The following is a 19,190-nucleotide window of genomic DNA, read 5'->3' as shown; positions in this document are numbered from 1 at the left end:
TGGAAAAATATCATAGGATCATGAAACATAATATATCTATATATTTTTCGAATAATAAATATACAAGAAGATACACTGGAAATAAAACTACGGCCCAAACTATTTGCTCATAAACTGATTATAAGTATGAATGAATTACAGATTTTTAAATGAATACTACCACATATAAATTGATTATTCAAAATGTCGAATCAAAATTTAGTTCATTCTCTTGAACAGAAGCAACATCAATATCCTATTTACACTGATAAGACAAAGTCGGATTGAACATGACCAAAATTAAGATAAAAAAATTTAAATCTAAAGCAATACCAAAATTTTCCTACCTGTCGACCTCCACTATTAGCTACAAAAAAAACGCTTCAACATTCCAAATGACTATATGTATAGCAAATATATAATTTATAATATGTGTAAGCACTGGATTATAGTAAAGCTATATTCCTATACTCAAAAGAACTAACGATAGCACTCATCTCTAGTTATAGTATTTCACAGGAAAATAAAATATCTATTGTCTAAATTGAAATTACCATTGTCCACTGTTATTAATGTTACAATGAGACTCGCTCAGAACAATCAACTATAAAAACTTGTTTAAACATAAGTGTTCAACCATTATTCAAATGATCACTTTTATTCTCAAAATCGCCTTTACATTGATTCTTATCGCACTGTGAGAATATAGGATCATTATCATCATACAGTTTACACATAACCTTGGAAACGTTTATCAGTATCATCAACTCACAATATATTGTTTAAATTTAAATCATATTTCTGTTTTTTCTCACGTATAAGTGATCATTACTACATGATTTATTACCTGCTTTTTTACATCACTTGTCTTTTTTGCTTCCGATTCCCTCTAGATTTATTAGTTTATGAAAGCAAATGATTTAAAACTTGATGGAATAAACTTCAATTAAATTTTTTGTTTTCCTCATTACCGTTTATAATAGCTTTTGTAAGTACAATACAATAAATTTTCGATATAATTCGTGATATAAGCTTAATCTAATGATAATATTTTGATCGCATATGATGCGAGATTTTGGTTTTTTATACTAAATATTGTTTCTATACTAAACAAAGATGAACTTTGTTCTTATTATTATTCTTATTTTCCAATTAACTGAAATATATTCTGTGTTTCAATTATTTTCTTTTATAATTAAATTTGCCCCATTCGAAATTCTATGATTATGGTTTAGTTCAGTGAAACAGATTTATCCGCGGGTGGGTCCAATATATTTTTTGCTGTCTAGCTTTCTAAAATTTAGTAAATCAAAATAAAATCTCCGCTATTAAAGTTATCAGCTTCATTAATACACATCGAGGTGAAACTCTTCTTCTCAATAAATTAACATGTAATTTTGCTTACATTGTAAGATGTATTTAATTTATGTCATTTTTTCGGTGTGACGAGGTGTGACTATTAAGTATTGAGACATAAAACGTGAATGTTCTTCTACACTCTATACTTCTGGACACTTCCGGAGTCTACCGAGGATATTTCTGTGAACTTGCAAGAGCATTCCAAGATTCTGTCGATCATTTCGTTCCTTGTGTTTATCGGTGTTGTATATAGATATCTGCCAGAAAATAAGACCATTATATTTAATTGAAAGGAACGTGGTGACCATGCACATGGACCCCCACCTACTAGGAGGAATGTTATTAAGATTACTTCTTACATCATTTAGGTGCTCATTTCAAACATTTATTTTAGTTTTCTTTTTCTTTTTATTTGATAAGTTGTCGGCTAATCAACAAAATTTTTCTACATATCAATTGTTTTCCTCATGTAAGTAACACTATGTTCGATAGTCATATATATGACTGTGTTTTAATACCTCCCGTAAGAATTTTTAATAAATAATTACAACGCATGATAATTTTCTTCAGAATGTTATGGAGAACGGTAAAATTAACGGATTGTTAACCATTGGGCATGAGCCACGCTTGACCTTCACATAGTAGTGTAAAGTAAAAGTTATGATTTCACAAGTTTAAAAACCTCTAACTCAGCATTATTTTCACGTCATCTACTTACTATCGAATTTTCTGCATGTGACTTCGTATGATCAGAAATATCTTTCTACACATGTTATGAATGTTATTTTATTTTTATATGTGACAAAATTAGATATACCTCAAAAACACCTCCTACTCATAGATTAATGACCTTCATTCATAGATTAATTTTACAATGGAAGAAACTTTTCTAAACCAACGACTTATTAACTACTAACTTCATTTAGCAATGCACTGTTAGTTTTTGACAAACCCTATATGAAAATCTTTTCCACGGCTGAAAGAGCATTCTGCTCATAATTCACTAGTTGCCCTTTCAAACTAAATGTCAACTCTGATTCCCATCTGTCCAGGAAATGTTTAACGTGGTATTTTTATTCTGATATATTATGAATTGATCATTTTTATACGAATAATTTCCCACAAAGGTAGAGTTAAAAACAGCGAAACGATATAAGAAAATTTCAATATAGTACTTACGATTATGAAGCACAATACGTTGTAATCATGAATTTGATTTTTATTCTAAGATTTTTCATATGAAGACAACAATAAGAATCTAATCATCATCGTGAAGCTCATGTCATAAAGTCAAGCGCCTTGCCTATGGACCCTGAGCGTTAAAACATTTTGACATTTTTCGACAAAATAAGATAAGTAGGTTCAAGTACCTTTATTACTCGGCTATAGATTCTGTAACTTATCATTTATCTCGCGAACAGTCTCTAATATTGGTATTTTATATTTTTCGAGCAATATTCTGTTTATTATTACCATTTGGGTATGTTGGCTTCATTAACAAAAATAAAACAAGTTGCTATGGAAGTTCGACAACTATATATAAAGCTATTTTCAATATTTGATTTCCAAAAGAACAGTTCTGGTTACATATTCACACTAACAGTATTGTAATTTCATTTTAATTTTTAGTCGACCACTAACTTCTGCAAATTAGAGCTTATAATAACTGAACTGAAGTTTATAGAGATAATTTTGGTAACACAAGCTAACTATAATGTTGCTATGATCATAAGAAGTGACCCATTGTGATATTTGGAAATGTTGACTGTCAGATTATCTACTGTTTCAGTAACAGAATATATTATATTACGGTAATATCACAGGTATCTACTATCTTTACTGGCGTCTAAGCACAAAAGTTGTTTGCAAAAAAGTATAAAAAACAAATATTGTTGTCAAAACTGTAATCAATTCATTTTTCTATGTCACTTCTTATTTATCATTAAGTTCAAATATTACAAAAATAAAAAATAATGAATAATGTCTATGTAAGAATAAAAAAAAACTGTCTGTTGTTACAATTTAAATTATGAGTGATTCAAAAGACACTAAATGTCGCTCACCACACAAAGACACTTGTATTCCAGCTTATAACAATCTACCAGAAAATAATACGCAAATCCATTCCAATGTTGTCCAAAGCAAGTCTTCTCGTCCAAATTCCTTCTTACAAATGGGCGCTGCGTTCACGAGAATGCGGCGGTTCAGTAATTCTAGTTCTAACAGATGATCTAGATGAAATTGCCTTCTCTCTTGCCTTCCACTAACATTTCTAATTTTGAAGGTGATTTCTAAGAGAAAATTCCGTTCGTTTTCTCCAAGCCTAGGAAAGGAAAATTGGTGGTCTCTACCTTTTATACCACTTCTTGTAAATGAAGCAGATCTTCAAGTAACGTGATCATATTCTGCTGAAATATTTGTTTCAGAATAGATGGGCTGATAGTTTTTGCAGTTTAGCAGTGTACTTTGCCATCTTTAATAACCACCAAAATGTGGGCACCCACAACATGATCACTTGTAATGACAACACTACATTGTACTGAATAAGTATTTTGAAGGAGACATAGCTACAGGAACAATAATAGGCTTATAATGGTTTTTCGAAATTAAGCCGAAAGCTCCTTTTTTGTCATACAAAGGAATAAATAACCCAAAACTAAGCAAAAATAATTTCAAGTAACTTATTCACCCTAATTTTATACATTATATATGAATTTCACATTCACGTGATAATTTGAGGATGTTTTCGAAATTGCATAGTTTTTCAACTCTATATTTCATGAAATTAAGAAATCAATCATTATTAGATACTGGCGACAGCTCTGATTCAAATAGGGCGCGTAATCAAAATTAGAATATGCGAGCAATTCCCACAGGAGATGTGAGTGATCACGGGACAAATTCCTTTCAAAATGTTTTGTGACAAACTCATTAATCACCGCTTTTTGCCATTCGGCGGACTAGTCTTTTAACTAAGCAATTACCATAATAGAAAGGTTCATCAAATAAATTGAAATGTTGTGGAAGTTAGAAAAATGATTCCGTTTATGTACAGAGTGCTATAAAATTATTAACTCATAATATGAAACTCTAAAAATATTGACTTAGTCTTGGTAACTGATTTCTTGAAATGGCACTAACAGAATTTCAAAACTACCTTTAGTTAGAATTAGATACTGTAGTATCTCAATAGTATCTCAATACAGCGAAGGTACGTCAATTTCGATTAGTTAGCTGGTGAAATGAATTTTTATGGCATACTTACATAGAATATGATCATAGAATAGAAACTATTTTCTTATAATAGAATAGATTTAGAGAAAATAGACTGATTGGATAATAAGAAGAATCTATGGAATTTCATTTCAAAAATATGGAAAATGGAAAAACTTAGTTTAAGTATATTTCATTTGGTGTCTGGGCGCGTGGGAATACGAGCAATGAAAAATCCATTTCTACACTTGTAATGAACGATACTTTTTATTATACTTATCTCAAAACAACACAAAAAGATAAGAATCATAATACATCGTAATAGTACCAAATATGATTGAAATTTCCATAGCGATGATATATTTATTATTGGTAATTATTTATGAGTTTACTTGGAGTTAGTATTAAACGTGTACTCGGGAGAAAATCCAGATATTCCTAAAAACAGCGGTCTGAAAAAATCCATTTTTGGATGTGTAATGAACGATCCTCTTTATTATACTCATAAATAACGCAAAAAAGGATGATAATTAAATTTAGAACATTTTATTTTCACAGTAATCACATGATTAACATTGCCATAGCAACGATTCATTTATTATCGGTATTGTTTTATTTTCCGTCAGTTTAATTCATGTTAATGTTAATTTTAAGAAATGTGTTTGGAATAAAATCCAGATATACCTAAAACTATATTAGAGCTAGCAGCATAAGCCAGTGCTAATTTATTACCAGAAAAATCCATATCAGGCCAAGTGTCAGGCTATTGGCTTGTATAACAAAAAAGTCCAGGATACTAACAGCATAACAAGTCACCACATTTTTACTGGATGCTTCATATGAACAATATCTACCTATTGGAAAAAGTGATTTCAGTGTTTGGGATCTTTGGCGCACGTCATGATTTAATAAGTTTGAGTTTAGATAATTTGGAAATTAATAGGTACTTCATAGTTGTGTTTTTGCGAGATCATAATATTCAAAAAGTTTTACCATTACCAATGAAAGATGTACATTCAAGCTCAGGCCATCAGGAGATTATCTGTTGCATACCTAAATCGTAGGTGTTATGCCCAACATGTTGGATGCCACACCATTAGCAATGTTCCCAAAACTTGTGACCAAATACCTGAAAATGAGAAATCCCGAAGAATGTTGGTGGAATGCGGAGCTGATTTGCTCTATCTGAAAAGAGACGGAGGATGGCGTTTATTTAAGGTAGCAGAAAGAAACATAAAAGAATCCATATAAAGGAAAACAGAAGTATCACTAACATTGTTTAATCCTTCTTATTTGCAAAATACCATTACAAAGAAGTCAAAACATCTGCGAACAGGCTGTTTCAGCATCTTTAGTTCTAAAGAATGAAATACTAAAAGGAGTAAACTTATGCAATAATCCGATTTATGTAATAAATGTTACTATTAATATCAATGATTTCTAAATATATTGTTGCTACATTAAAGCGTTTTAAATAAATAATTGTTTGTTTTTATAATTAATTTCAATTGTATTTTTTTCTTTAGTTCACGGAAAGAAAGAAGAAAAATTTTCCGTGCTCTGTTTTGAAAATTCCACCTTTACCTCTTTGTAAAAAAAATAAAAACAGGCTGTTTCCAGATAAATATAATAAAAAAGATATTGATTACATAAAAAAATTTTTTGAGCATATTCAATGAGGTGTATAGAGCTATATTTCCATGTCTTTGTATAATTAAGTTGTATTCAAGTTAATTTGAACAACAAATCAGAGAATCCATATAATTTCAGATAAATTATACATGAACTTTCACTCTTCACAATCATTTACTTCGTTAAAATTCGACAATGTCATTAACTAGCTCCTGGTATACTGCTCTTGGTTTTCATACTGAATTAGAGTTCCATCTCATTTGACCTCTACGGTAGACTTGTTATGACCTTAGAAATAAACATATTCTGGTGTTTAGTTTCTTCTTCTCGAATATGTCCTACTCAGAAAAGATAATACTTCTAATTTCGATAATAGGGGATCGGTTTTAATGCACTAATATTATTTAAAAACAACTATTATATTATTTCACCGATTGAGAGTAACTGCCCATCCCAACGACGTTCAATAATATTATTTTCCATTATTATAATAAGAACTGTCTAGCTTCTAAAGATAGCCATCAACAGTCGATAGAGCTTCATGGATGGAGAATCGTTAGCCACTGATTTTAGGAATGGAAAATAATTCTAAGAAACTAGATGTAATGAATAGATAGAGGTCTCCAATCATACTTTATTTATTTAATTTTGATCATTAAAATATTACATTTGTGATCTTAGACAAAATATTCAAGATACTAGCAGATAATTTTTTAATACATTCAATAAGACTTATCCTACGCACATGCCAAAATAACGCCATTATCTGGCTTTCATTAGATATAAATCGTTTGGTTCAATTTAATTCAATGTTGGATCAAGTTGAGACAAGTTTGAATATAGTTTTTTGGCCATTTAGAACTGTTGAATACTTTTTTTACACATTTGTAAGAGGTGTACGTCAAACAAAGTGCTGAAATGATTATGATGACACAACAGTGCGTAGAATCTGAGAGAAAGGAAGTATCTATCCCTACTGAACGTCTCTGGTAGTATATGGAAGCTATTTATCAACAAATATTTTCAAAATGTTACCAAGTCTAAGCAAAAAATATTTGAGGATAAAATAATGGGCTAAGATTATTCGAGAACATTTTTCATGATATCACTATCAATTTTGGTAAAAGGTGTTTAAGGTTAAGTCGTCGTACTTGGTGCAAAAGTTTGTAAAATTTTTGTCGAAACTCGTAAGTTATTAACTAGGATTGTGATGTGAGGTTTAGTTGAAATTTGACCTAAAAGATTGTCTCATTGTAAGAATTCGAGAAATTCTCATTATTTGATACTGGTCAGTCAATTTGATACAGTTAGTATCAGTTTCAGCTGGGAGAAGTTGAGCAGTCATAAATACACGCATTATTTTTCAAATAAAAATACATATAATGTTAATTCTCATAATATTGTAGTATTATATAACGTCAACATTTATTATGTTAATACGTATCGACTTACACATCTATAATTGTTATGATAACGATGTTTATGTGGAATGTTATGTAATTTCCGTTTATGAGGAAATACCCAATATTATAAATTCAGCAAAAACTAATTCAATCTTCGGGAAATGAGAAACTTAATTGAGAATAGCTGGTTTGTTCTATCATTTGACCAGCGACACGTATTACAACAATAAGAGTTATTCACAAATGTTCTAATTTAAAAACTTCTGTTAATTCTTTAATCTAATATTTTCATTATACATTAACAATGTTTCAGATTGACTATCCTCTATTTTTAGTAGGAAATATGTACATCTGATATAAAGAAATTTCTATTTGCTTTATCAACTATATTGAAGTTAACTTCACAAATATTCACTTCTTTGATACTTGTCTAACCATTCTACCAACAATTGTGAATTATTTATAATTTTGGAGCACATTCATAAATTATCAACGAGTTTGATATGCTTAGAAATGACATTATTTCCTTTTCTCTCATTACATATAATGACATTAACAAATAGTATACACATTTCAATACCTCTAACCAACCTCCTACATAACTATGAATTATACTCCTCAACTGCGCGCAGCTTTACCCCAATTACTAATCCCTCTCTCTTTCTGACCTTTCAGCTGATTCCAACTTCTTGTCCTTGAAAAAAATATTCCGATGTTCAGTTCCATGGAAAAAAAAATTGATCTAAATCCCCCCGCTTATCTTGTTTATATTGTACTGACATGTAATGCTTTCACTGGTGAACAAATTCTTTTAAGGTTGCAAATATACTTATATATTTTGCACCTCCACAAACATTTCGCCAAATGTACTAATTCTTCACTGTCCAATTCAGTCAGCTAAAACTATTTTCACGGACCACCTAATAGTCGTTACTCATAATGTAGTAGTTTATCTCGTCTGGCCTCCATTTCACACTGAAATAAATACTAAAGTGTTATACCAAAGGAACCTTCCAAAATTTCATGTAAGAAACCATAAATTTCATACATTATGACAACTTTTCAAGTAGGAGTGAAGTAACAAAGACAATAAGACTTAAAATCAACCGATTAATCACATCAAAACAATACACGAATATCTGATGTATTTTGGAAGTCGTTTTGTTGGTCATAATTTTTGCTACTATAATACTATAATCTTTATTTATATATTCTACTATATATCAACAATTTGATATGGAGCCTAGCCTTAAGAAAACACTTAACTCTCCAACAGATGCTTTACAGTTTCTCAAAACTACAAATCTCTATCACAAAATACAATTATTTAGTGTTATAGTTTGTAGCACGTTAAACTGACATGAAAAAATTTTTTTTTTATAAATAATAATGGAACCAGGTACAAGGTGCAAAAGCTTATATTACGGAATATGTCTCATACCATCCGATCGACGTATTGCTTTCTGTTAATAATTTGAGACAAGTTGGAGTAACCGATATCACAACAAGAAATTTGATAATATGAATCAATGTATGAGAACGAAGCCCTGCATTCATGAATGGGTAGGAACACACCGACTTGTTAACGAGATTTCTACATTCATTGAGAGTTTGTTTAATGGTGAATGTGCCTTTTCATTTAACCAAAACGTGGTGGACAATATTTTCAGTTAATGATATAAGTTTAAAATAGTTTAATTTTGAAAACTAAAACAAACATCGTGTATTAGAAATTACTATCGGTAAATATATAGTTTTTGAAAAACTTTCATTGGCGTCAAAATTATTTCCAATTTTGATAGTTTTTTCATAAAAATTTTTATATGTGTGTGAACTTTTCCTTCATGAGATGTACAAAGAAGTAGGGCTTCACATGAAAACAAGATTTTTTCTTCTTTCATTCCGATATAGTCTCAGTTTTCCGTGATGACACATTTCTTGAAATGATTTTGGTGATACCAGTACCACATACCCAAAAGTATCGTTTAACTTTTTTTCAGAATTCTTAGCAGATGAATGAAATTATCTCCACTATTATAGGCATTGAGTTCTAGGAAACGATAAATGTTTATACAAAGTCTCCAAAAATCTTTCTGTCCAATTTGTTCATAAATAGCTGCTTTCTCCTACTTGTATACAAAACAGTTCTTACAAAATACCCCTCGCGTTATCACTTCAGAACTCATGTGGGTTGATCATTTTTTGGGTATAAATCAGAGTGATTTTTCAAAATCAAATAGTACAAAAAATTGGAAAAAGTGGAATTACCTATATCTTAAGTTTAATATATAAAATTATTGATTAGTTGGAAATTTCATAATACTAGTAACGCTTCTGAAGTTTCGAATTTAGACTCTTATTTTAACTAATGTATCAACTTTTTTTCCATGTATTCTATTCAAATAATAGAATATTTGAGGAAAACTTTTGAAATTTTGACGTATCGATAAAGACTTAAAGAAACTTTTATGAAGTAATGTGATTATGGGATATTTTTGTGCATCCTTTTCTCCACTACTGCTCCAACGGACTATCGTGATTGAACCTAATAGTGTCAAAAATATAAAGATACATTATAAATCATAGACATTAGATAATTGATTTGAATAGTGATTATTCAGTGCTTACCGATGTTACAATTTCCTAATGTTCTAATACACCCCATACAAAATTATACTGGTAAGTTACAATTTTTAGTTTATTACTCCATCGTATTCGAAAGTTCACTTCAAGATATTATATTATTTTTTCTAATATTATAAGAGGCTCATTTAACTTTTTGGTATAAATTTATCTCAATGGTTTGATAATGAGTGAGAAAAATATAAAGCTTATTATGTACGGATTGAAAATCTGAAAAAATACCTTCACTTCAATTACAAAAGTTTTATTTTAGCTTAAAAAGCTTACTAAAAGACAAACTTTTAACTGAATAATAATCATAATAACATATTTGCGAGTACAGAGAATCTAAAATTAAATCTGTAAACAAAACATATTATTTGGTACGTGTACGATTTGCAAAGTATATTTCTGATATCCATATGACACAGATCTTATTCTAAGATGTATTTGCTTACGCAATGGAGGCAACATATGAATTTATTTTGTACAATTCCAATTTCTATGTATGGATTAATTTTATTTACTAGTATTACCACTAGTTTATAACATCTACCAATCATTCTCGAATTTCTCGAACATATCAATTTATCTATTAAAACTGATATAAAATATTGTGTCATGTGTTCGAAAAAAAAATCCGCTTCTAAAGGAAATTATTTCAATGATTCATTTTGGCGATAAATATTCGCATTCACCAATATATCGTATTCGTAGCTCTGCACATTCCGCTTACCTCATATTCTGAATAACTAGCGCCAACAACGACGGCGACGTAATGAGCCGGAGATCACGGCAATCTTGACTAAAATTAAATTTCAACGTAGCGCAAGCGTCAATTATTAACATCCAAGCTACCAATGATGGGTGAGGGGTGGGCCAGTAAACGCAGGCGCCTGCCCTCCCACCCTTAATGCGTCCGGCCGACCCTAATGTAGACCTCAGATTAGGTTAGCCAAAGCAACGCCGCCGGAAAAAATCCACGCTTTCGACTCGGTTTACAAGGAGCTCACATTAGCCATGAGAAGAGTGATATTGAAGGAATCTCAAAGAGAAAGTACAAGATTCTACAGGGTGGATAGCAGATTTCATGATAAGAAACGAATTAAGGATATATCACTATTTGAAATGAGATGATATGTATCTAAATAACATAATTACTCAAAATATTATAGACAATAACATATATTTACATAAAAATAAAATCTTTGAAGTATTTGCAAACTAGTTATGGTTAAAATCATCTAAACAAATATTTTTGTCAAAATATGGGGGCAAAATTATTATTGAATTCCTCTTAAGAAACCATGTCCTCGTTTGGTATTTATATCTAATATTTTGTTGCTTAAATCTGCAGTTTCATATAATTTGAGACAGGAATATCATTCAATGGCTCATTAAACTTTTGCATGTAGCAGATTATAACTTACATTTAGGAAAATATGAATCTTTTAGAAAAAGTAAGCCACAACTACAGTAGATACAAGATACAAAGAAAAATATGATTTTATAAAAAAATGATCGATTATTGTTTTTCCAATATTGCCTCTCTTGCCAGAGATATACAAAGTTTATTTCCATAAAATTTAATCGAGAAAAACGATAAAAAATATAAAGGAAAAATAAAAAATTTTACTTGGTAGGAATAGGACGACGAAAGATCAATGAAAAATTGAAATTACAAAAAACTTACACAATTGTGTAAGGAAATGATAATTACAATATATTATAAACAAATTATTTAAAATAAATTCTAATAATGAAAAAAGTGAAATGCCTATGCCCAATAGTTATTTTTTAATGGACTCAATTTTTCGGTTTACATTTTTAAAACGAATATATTGTTTAATATTCGTCTGAATTCTATATAAATATATATTATTATATATTTTTATACACAAATACTTTTTTGAGATATGTGATAGCTGTATGTGTATGTTCTCGAATGCCTAGGTGTCTGCGAAGCTACCCTCTCCCGAGAGATCATAAATTTTTATTCAAAACAAAACGTCTCGCCTGGATATATTGGTTTTTCCTAAAACGTGCACTAGGTGTATTGGAGAGGATTAAGTTAATCGCATGCTATAAGGATATTAGGGAGGTTATTGAAAAAAGTTTACTTGAAATTCGCAAAAAAGGTAACATGGAATGCCTTGGGTCAGGTATCAATCAGAAATATTATTGTTTTATTGTTGTTCGGTGAAATGTGTATCTGTATTATGTATTTTTAAATAGGAGGGCACATGACGTGATCGCTATACTTAAAATCAAGAAATCACCCAAAATTACCCTAGAATAATTCCATTGTTATATCAATTAACAAAAAGAACATGAATTTTTTAAATTATGGTGTTCATGCCATTATTCCATTGCACACACACACAAAAATAATGTGTAACACGTTATGAGAATAACTATGAAAATTTCTTGGCAAACGTTTTTGAAAAGAGTCAAAATGAAGCCACACCATTTTTAATATTCCATATTTATTTCGCTTGTAATCTCAGTACATAGTTATTTTCATCTTTATTTAGGCTAGAAACAAAATTACGATGATTTATACGCTCACAACAAATAATATTCTTTTGTGTGACTATGTATTAGAAATTGTTCATCAGAATGATCAGCATTTGTCAAATTCAAACGAAGTAATCAGGGAACAATATTTCCTACCTTTTACCTTTGAAAATGAGATACTTCCAGGCAAGAAATTAATTTTCCAATTAAAACTATAAAAATTAATACCGCGACATTATTACACATGCATAAAACATTATTCTGTAAGTATAATAAATAATTAGTCGTTTTTGTTGTTGTTACGTTCGCTTATTTCTCTCACTAAATATATTTACGACGGTACCCTATTATCATAATTCTCCAAGTGATAAATATTATAAGAATTAACGGATACTTAGTTGTGCTTTCGTTCATTCAATAAAAAACTATCGATGCCTATCGCAATTATACTTTTTTTGCCAGCATAACGGCATATTTTGATTCAATTTTATGCTCACCCAGTCGCTAAACAATGACAACGATTATGATCCAGAAAATATATGTCAAGACAGCTTGTCTCTTTTACTCACCCTATATGGGGTAAGCGAAACACCTTTCACATTTACCCACCCCATAGGTATATCCTAGTAGTCCATCACATCCAAAGTTAGCTTCCAAACCGCTGTGACAATCCTAGCCCCGCCTCCTATCTGACAGGACCCGCTTATCTGACTCACTAGTCCTGTTTACAACGTGCTCGAGGCTGCAGAAGCTGCCCTCATCCGACGGATACGGATAATCTAGTCATATACCCCGCGTTTTTTCAATGTTTACGATTATTGTTTCTGATAATTATAGAAAAAGGTAACGTATAGATAAGAACAGCGAGAGTTCGGTGGTTTTATGAACGGAATGAAAATGACGATTCTTGAAATATGATTTCGATAGTGACAATATTATAAGTGTATTTTGGGATTTAGTTCTTCAAACTGGATACGTCAAGCTTGACATCACTTCTGTCCCTTAGAGCATCCGGGACGGCCATGGATTTGACCACGGCTTATAGATACAATCAAAACATGATGGAATATTATACCTGTAAGAGTTGTTTTGAAATATATGTGATGTTTTCGTTTTTTCATGATACGTGAACTAAATTTTTAATAAATCAATTTCTGCTGATGTTAGAATAAACAGCATTTCGAAATAATTATCAGGTTCGCAAAGACCATAACATAATTATGGAGAATACTTATTTGTATAGAAGAATTTGAAGCATTTTTGAATAAAATAGTGAAAGTGATTGATGCTGAATCGTTTACAGCTCAAACAAAAGTAAAAACGTTTTAAATGTTAAGTATCTACAATCTTTCAACAGGTTTGGATGATAAAAGTATATAATTTTTTCTCCAAATAATCTCAATAAAAAATTGTGCTTCCAGGTTTGCACCCTAAATTCATTTTTCTTCACATATTTGATCACAAATAGAGAACATTTCTATTTTGGTTCGGTTAAACAATCTGATCAATATTGTGATGATTGAAGACCTGGATTATTCTAAACTAATCCGTCGCTAACCGATTTAAATAATTGAAAATAATTATGATCGTATCATGATTGAAGTTATTTCAATACTAAACAGGAAATATAGAATGTACTTCTAGGGTTTGCAACTATAATATGTTCATGAATTAAGTAAGAGGGGTACCTACTGGAAAAAATCATTATTCTTATCCACCATTTCACTTATATATCAACATACTCTATATTGACTTTAGCCTTGACTGCTATGTCAATAACAATATAAACGAATTCTATTTATTTTTGAATGCTCACAATATTTCGTATCATTTCTTTGATAATGTCAATCCTGATTTGATCATTAATTCAATTTTCTAATTTTTTTGCAGTATATTTGAACTGCAGATTCGGTTCCAGTTCATGCTATTAAAACCTTCAATATATTGATACATTGGCATATGCTATATATTGAATCTTGTGTTTTCAATTTAGATATTACTATATCCAAAGATTGTTATTATTAAAATCTTTATATTCATACCTTCACCATGATTGGGTTCTAACTATAAAAAAATAGAAAATTTGCACGATCATACTGCTACCTGATATTATAAACATTGTTCCATTTTTCGGCAAATTGCTGGAAATCGCAGTTCAGTATCTTCTGAACTTAAGTAACCAATCGTTTTTAAGGGACCTAGGACATTATCATCTGTAATCAATTCATTATCGCCTTTCATGCGCGTGGAATAACGGAACTCCTTATTTGAATAAAATTCACTTATTAGTGACACTCACTTGATTGTATTTGTATTCATTAGAATGATAGTCATAGTTCAGTTCTTAACATAATGCTTATCATACCATTTTATATTGTTATATTGCGATTCTTACGAAGTTTTCATCTTGATATAATTAAATTATCCGCATCGTATGATTACGAATAAATAAACTAGAAGCTTTTAATTTTTGTCACTCGCATAGTCGAAATAAATTTAAGTACAACTCCTTGGTTCTCCTTTTTCAAATTATAATTATCTAATAACACGAGAGAAATGTTTTAGAATTAGTTTTTTAATAATTTTTCAAAATAGTGGAAACGTCAATTTTTATCTTTCTTTTAAAAAATTATTAGACCTAAAATCAAGAACATTTAAATATATAAAAGGTCTTAAAAATAAGTGATTAAAGAAATTTATAAGTATTATAATTTGATGAAGGAGAACTAAGAATTTTTCAAAAAAATGATAGCCAGATTATTTTTATTCATAAAAGTAACAGACCCGACAATGACAAAAAACTGGCTGGATAGAACTTTTTATAAATATCTATCGTTTATTGAAACTAATTTTATGACTTGCTCAAAAAATATTTTAAAAAAAAGAAATGTAATAGAATGTATCCTTAATAGTTGCCATGTGTGTAGTGGATATAAGAAAAATTAGATTCTCATGATGGTCCTAACAATTTTTCCTGCTCGTATCATTTCAATTATTTATTTTCAATGAGACTGAGACTACTTTGCACGTCTTTTAAAGGTTGGGACATGAGTTAATTGTGGATTTGCTGAATGGAAATCCGTTGTTTCAATTCACGTGAATCTGAAATTGTACGTGATATAATAGATTATCGTACTTAGCATCGAAGTCACGTTTCAAGATGGTTTTGAACATTACTAATTATTTGTGATCATTTCAAACATCTACATTTGGGCAAAACCTTTATGATAAAGTTTCAGACTCTAAACTGGAAGCTTTTATTTTTAAAACATATTTTCTTTGGAATTATTTTTGTATCGATTTAATGTTCGATAACACTTAAGGTCCAATTAAAAAATATTTTCTGATCTGTTGTATGTTGTGCATTATTGATATAAATAATTTCATCGGATCAGTTGAAATACCCTTTTGAAAATAACCGATATTTCTATTAATGTTGACAGAATTTTAGTACCGGATAATGTCTTTTCATATCTCAAGTATTTTTGTATATTGTTAAGTTTCATAGCAACTGAAAGTCAGATGATGTAAAGGAAGAAGTTGTTATAGAAGCGCTTGAGTATACCAAATGTCCGGTGTCAAATCAAGATGTTACACATGATACAATATTAATTGTGCACTCCTTTGCGCAGCTTGTAATTAACACATGGTAGAGAAAGAACATTCTAGAGAGCTTGATGCAGTCTATAACGTTATTGAAGATCATCTTACTATCATATTGGAAGTGCCCAATAACGCCTATCAGCAGACGCCGAATTGGCCAGTATTTAGTATAAAAAGACACGCTGGAGATAAATTTTAAATCATAGTTTTTTTCACCGATAAAAGTTATTTCATATAAAGTGGTATGAGTCATTTTAACGAAGAAAGATTTTATTCATATGCATTCCATCAGACCACGCAATTTTCAATATAAGTTTCGACTCAATGTCTGGGCTGGCATTGTTTCACTCACTAGGATGAGCGATAACATGCATTTGAATCTTCTCCAGTATTAACAACCAGAATTCTTAAAGAGAAGATGATATAGACCAGTAAAGGAGTAGATAAATCAAATGTAGGAGATAAGGGATAGTACTGGAGAAGCTTTAGCAAGAATGAAATTATCAGGAAACAGGAAAGAATACTAACATTGGATGCGGAAGAAACCAGAAGGGGAATCGTAGTCCAAAAACTAAAAAGCTGACAAGGGAATAGAAGAAGAAGAACGGAATATTGAAACCTTTATGCTGTCCAAGGGAAAATATTATTACAATGAAACATCACTTGCTTAGAAGACTAATAATCGGAGTTAGATTGCGGACGTAGTAACGTTTCGTTGCATTATAACTAATCTGTAACGATTCTATAATTATTGATAATATCTCATCTTCTGGTAAGTTTTCTACAACCTAAGCAGATTTCGAAAGACTAGTTGCTTGATACGTAATTACAGTAATTCCCTTTCCATTTCAGTATATGGGATATTGTTCACTATTATTCACAAATAAATCGGAATTAAGTTTCGAACAATCAATAACAGACTTCGCACTAATTACCAGCGGCTATAAAATTGATTTATGCATTTACAATTGAATACAACGCCGATTGTGTCGTAAATTATTATTTGTGCATTTTTGCATCACAAATACCAAACCACCGACCAATATTATTTGCTTCTGTTTGTTCCGAATAATTGATGAAACCACCGACATTGCAGATAACGAAGGATATGCATGGGTTCCTAAAGTTTTTAGTTTCATAGTGTCATGATTCCCAATAATTTTAATAGAAGAGTTATGAAGAAAATAGTGAAAATATACTATTGTCATAAATTATGATGCTGTATTGAGGGGTGTATACTAACCGAATACAAAAATTTTCATTAAAATTTTGCCACTAAGTCTCCTCTTTATTTCAAATGAAGGAATAAGTACAAAAGTATAGATTTAAATGACATGAATATTTTGTTAGGCGATCTTTGCATTCTAGCATGATATTACATAAAATAAAATTATACACCTTCACTTCATTCAATAGCTGAGTGAGTTCACTGAAATGATCATACTCATCTGATACTCTAAGTCTATATATTGAATATTCCTAGATATAACTTCATATTACATTCAATTCACTTCAACTAATAACCAGCTTTTACGCAATAATAAGAGGAAAAGCTAGTGATTCCAAAATTATGCATTTCTTGTTATCCTAGTTTCCTGACATTGTTTTCTACTATATATCTCCTTATAGATAACAAAGAACTGAAGACCTTTTTCTGAATGAGAATATTCCATTCAAAATTGAAAGCATTGAGAGAGTTGATACAAATATACTATGTTCTATCGACGATTCTCAGCTTTATTGCATTATTGGTACAAAATAAAAAAAAATGTTTATAGACTGGTCATCAAAAGTATGATACCCTCCTTTCATCTTCAACGGAATAAAATATAGCTTTATACTTCAATCCTTGAAGTATAAAGGCTTTTAAGAAAGGTATAAGGAAAAACTTGTAAAATATACAAGGCAGTAGTACATGGAATAAATCAATCGAATCAATCAAGAACTGATAAAATTTGAGACATATTTCTCGATTCTGCACTGGCTACAGTCACAACCTTTTAGATATGGGCTGTTTACAAATTGCTATGTGTTCAATGGGATTCATACCGGGTTACATTGTCGGTCAGATCAATATTGTGACATTTTCGTTCCCAATACCCCCGTACTGCTGCAGTGTCATTCGGCTCTGTTTTGCCATCCGTAAAAGCAAAATATTCTTCTATTTAGTCACGCAAATTGATCTGCTAGCGTCTGTGTTATATGTATGAATTCTGATCCTTGATTATACATTATATCTCCCCAGATCAATTCTATTTCATCTTAGATATACGGCATTAAAAGAATCTTCTAGTTTACGCTTTCGTCCTGGCTCTCTCAAAACTCCATACTTTCCATTGAGTCAGTAGATACTTCTTCTGAGCTGACACCCGCCGGCGAAGTTCTTAGATAAATATTCGAACTTTCAAAGACAAACTAAATGGAAATGCCGAAATTAAGTTTCTACACTATATAGCACTAGGAATAACCTGATGGTAAGTTCTATGATATTTACCCTAGTGCCGAATAGGCCGTAAATGGATTTCTGCGGGCTGATTGGACGATATCTTGTTGTTGTCTTTCTGTAGATATCTGCTTGATATTGGAGCCCTTCTACCGTAAACTATTGTCTATCGAGGTGATCCTGTGTTAAAACTTCTTCTTCTTTATCGTATGCTAGGACTTAGTCTTTTGTTTTCATCAATGGTTGCCTAGCTGCAGCTGGAATGATGAAGACCAGCTTTCATACCATCTTCCTTTGCAATCTTAGCCAACCTGTCATCTGAAATTCTGTCCACGTGGTCTCTCTATTCCCTTCGCCGATTTCTCGGCCATCTCACTACATCCTGGATGTTACATATCTCCCTATATTGATATCAGCGT

At 30.7% G+C, this 19,190-nt stretch overlaps 1 protein-coding gene across 1 annotated transcript in view; it reads left to right on the top strand.

Moving 5' to 3' along the window:
• The first annotated feature begins 5,559 nt into the window (after positions 1 to 5,559).
• Positions 5,560 to 19,190, top strand: part of LOC130440642 (paired box protein Pax-5) — a 99,526-nt gene continuing 85,895 nt past the window's right edge. The window contains exons 1-2 of the mRNA XM_056773900.1: positions 5,560 to 5,769; positions 13,685 to 13,802. Of these exons, the coding sequence (XP_056629878.1) occupies positions 5,560 to 5,769; positions 13,685 to 13,802 (328 nt within the window). The remainder of the gene's footprint in view (positions 5,770 to 13,684; positions 13,803 to 19,190) is intronic.

The sequence above is a fragment of the Diorhabda sublineata genome, chromosome 2 (assembly GCF_026230105.1).
Source record: "Diorhabda sublineata isolate icDioSubl1.1 chromosome 2, icDioSubl1.1, whole genome shotgun sequence".
NCBI classification, from domain to species: Eukaryota; Metazoa; Arthropoda; class Insecta; order Coleoptera; family Chrysomelidae; genus Diorhabda; species Diorhabda sublineata.
Note: the sequence above shows the minus strand (reverse complement) of the source record. Positions and strands in the feature narration are given on the sequence as shown.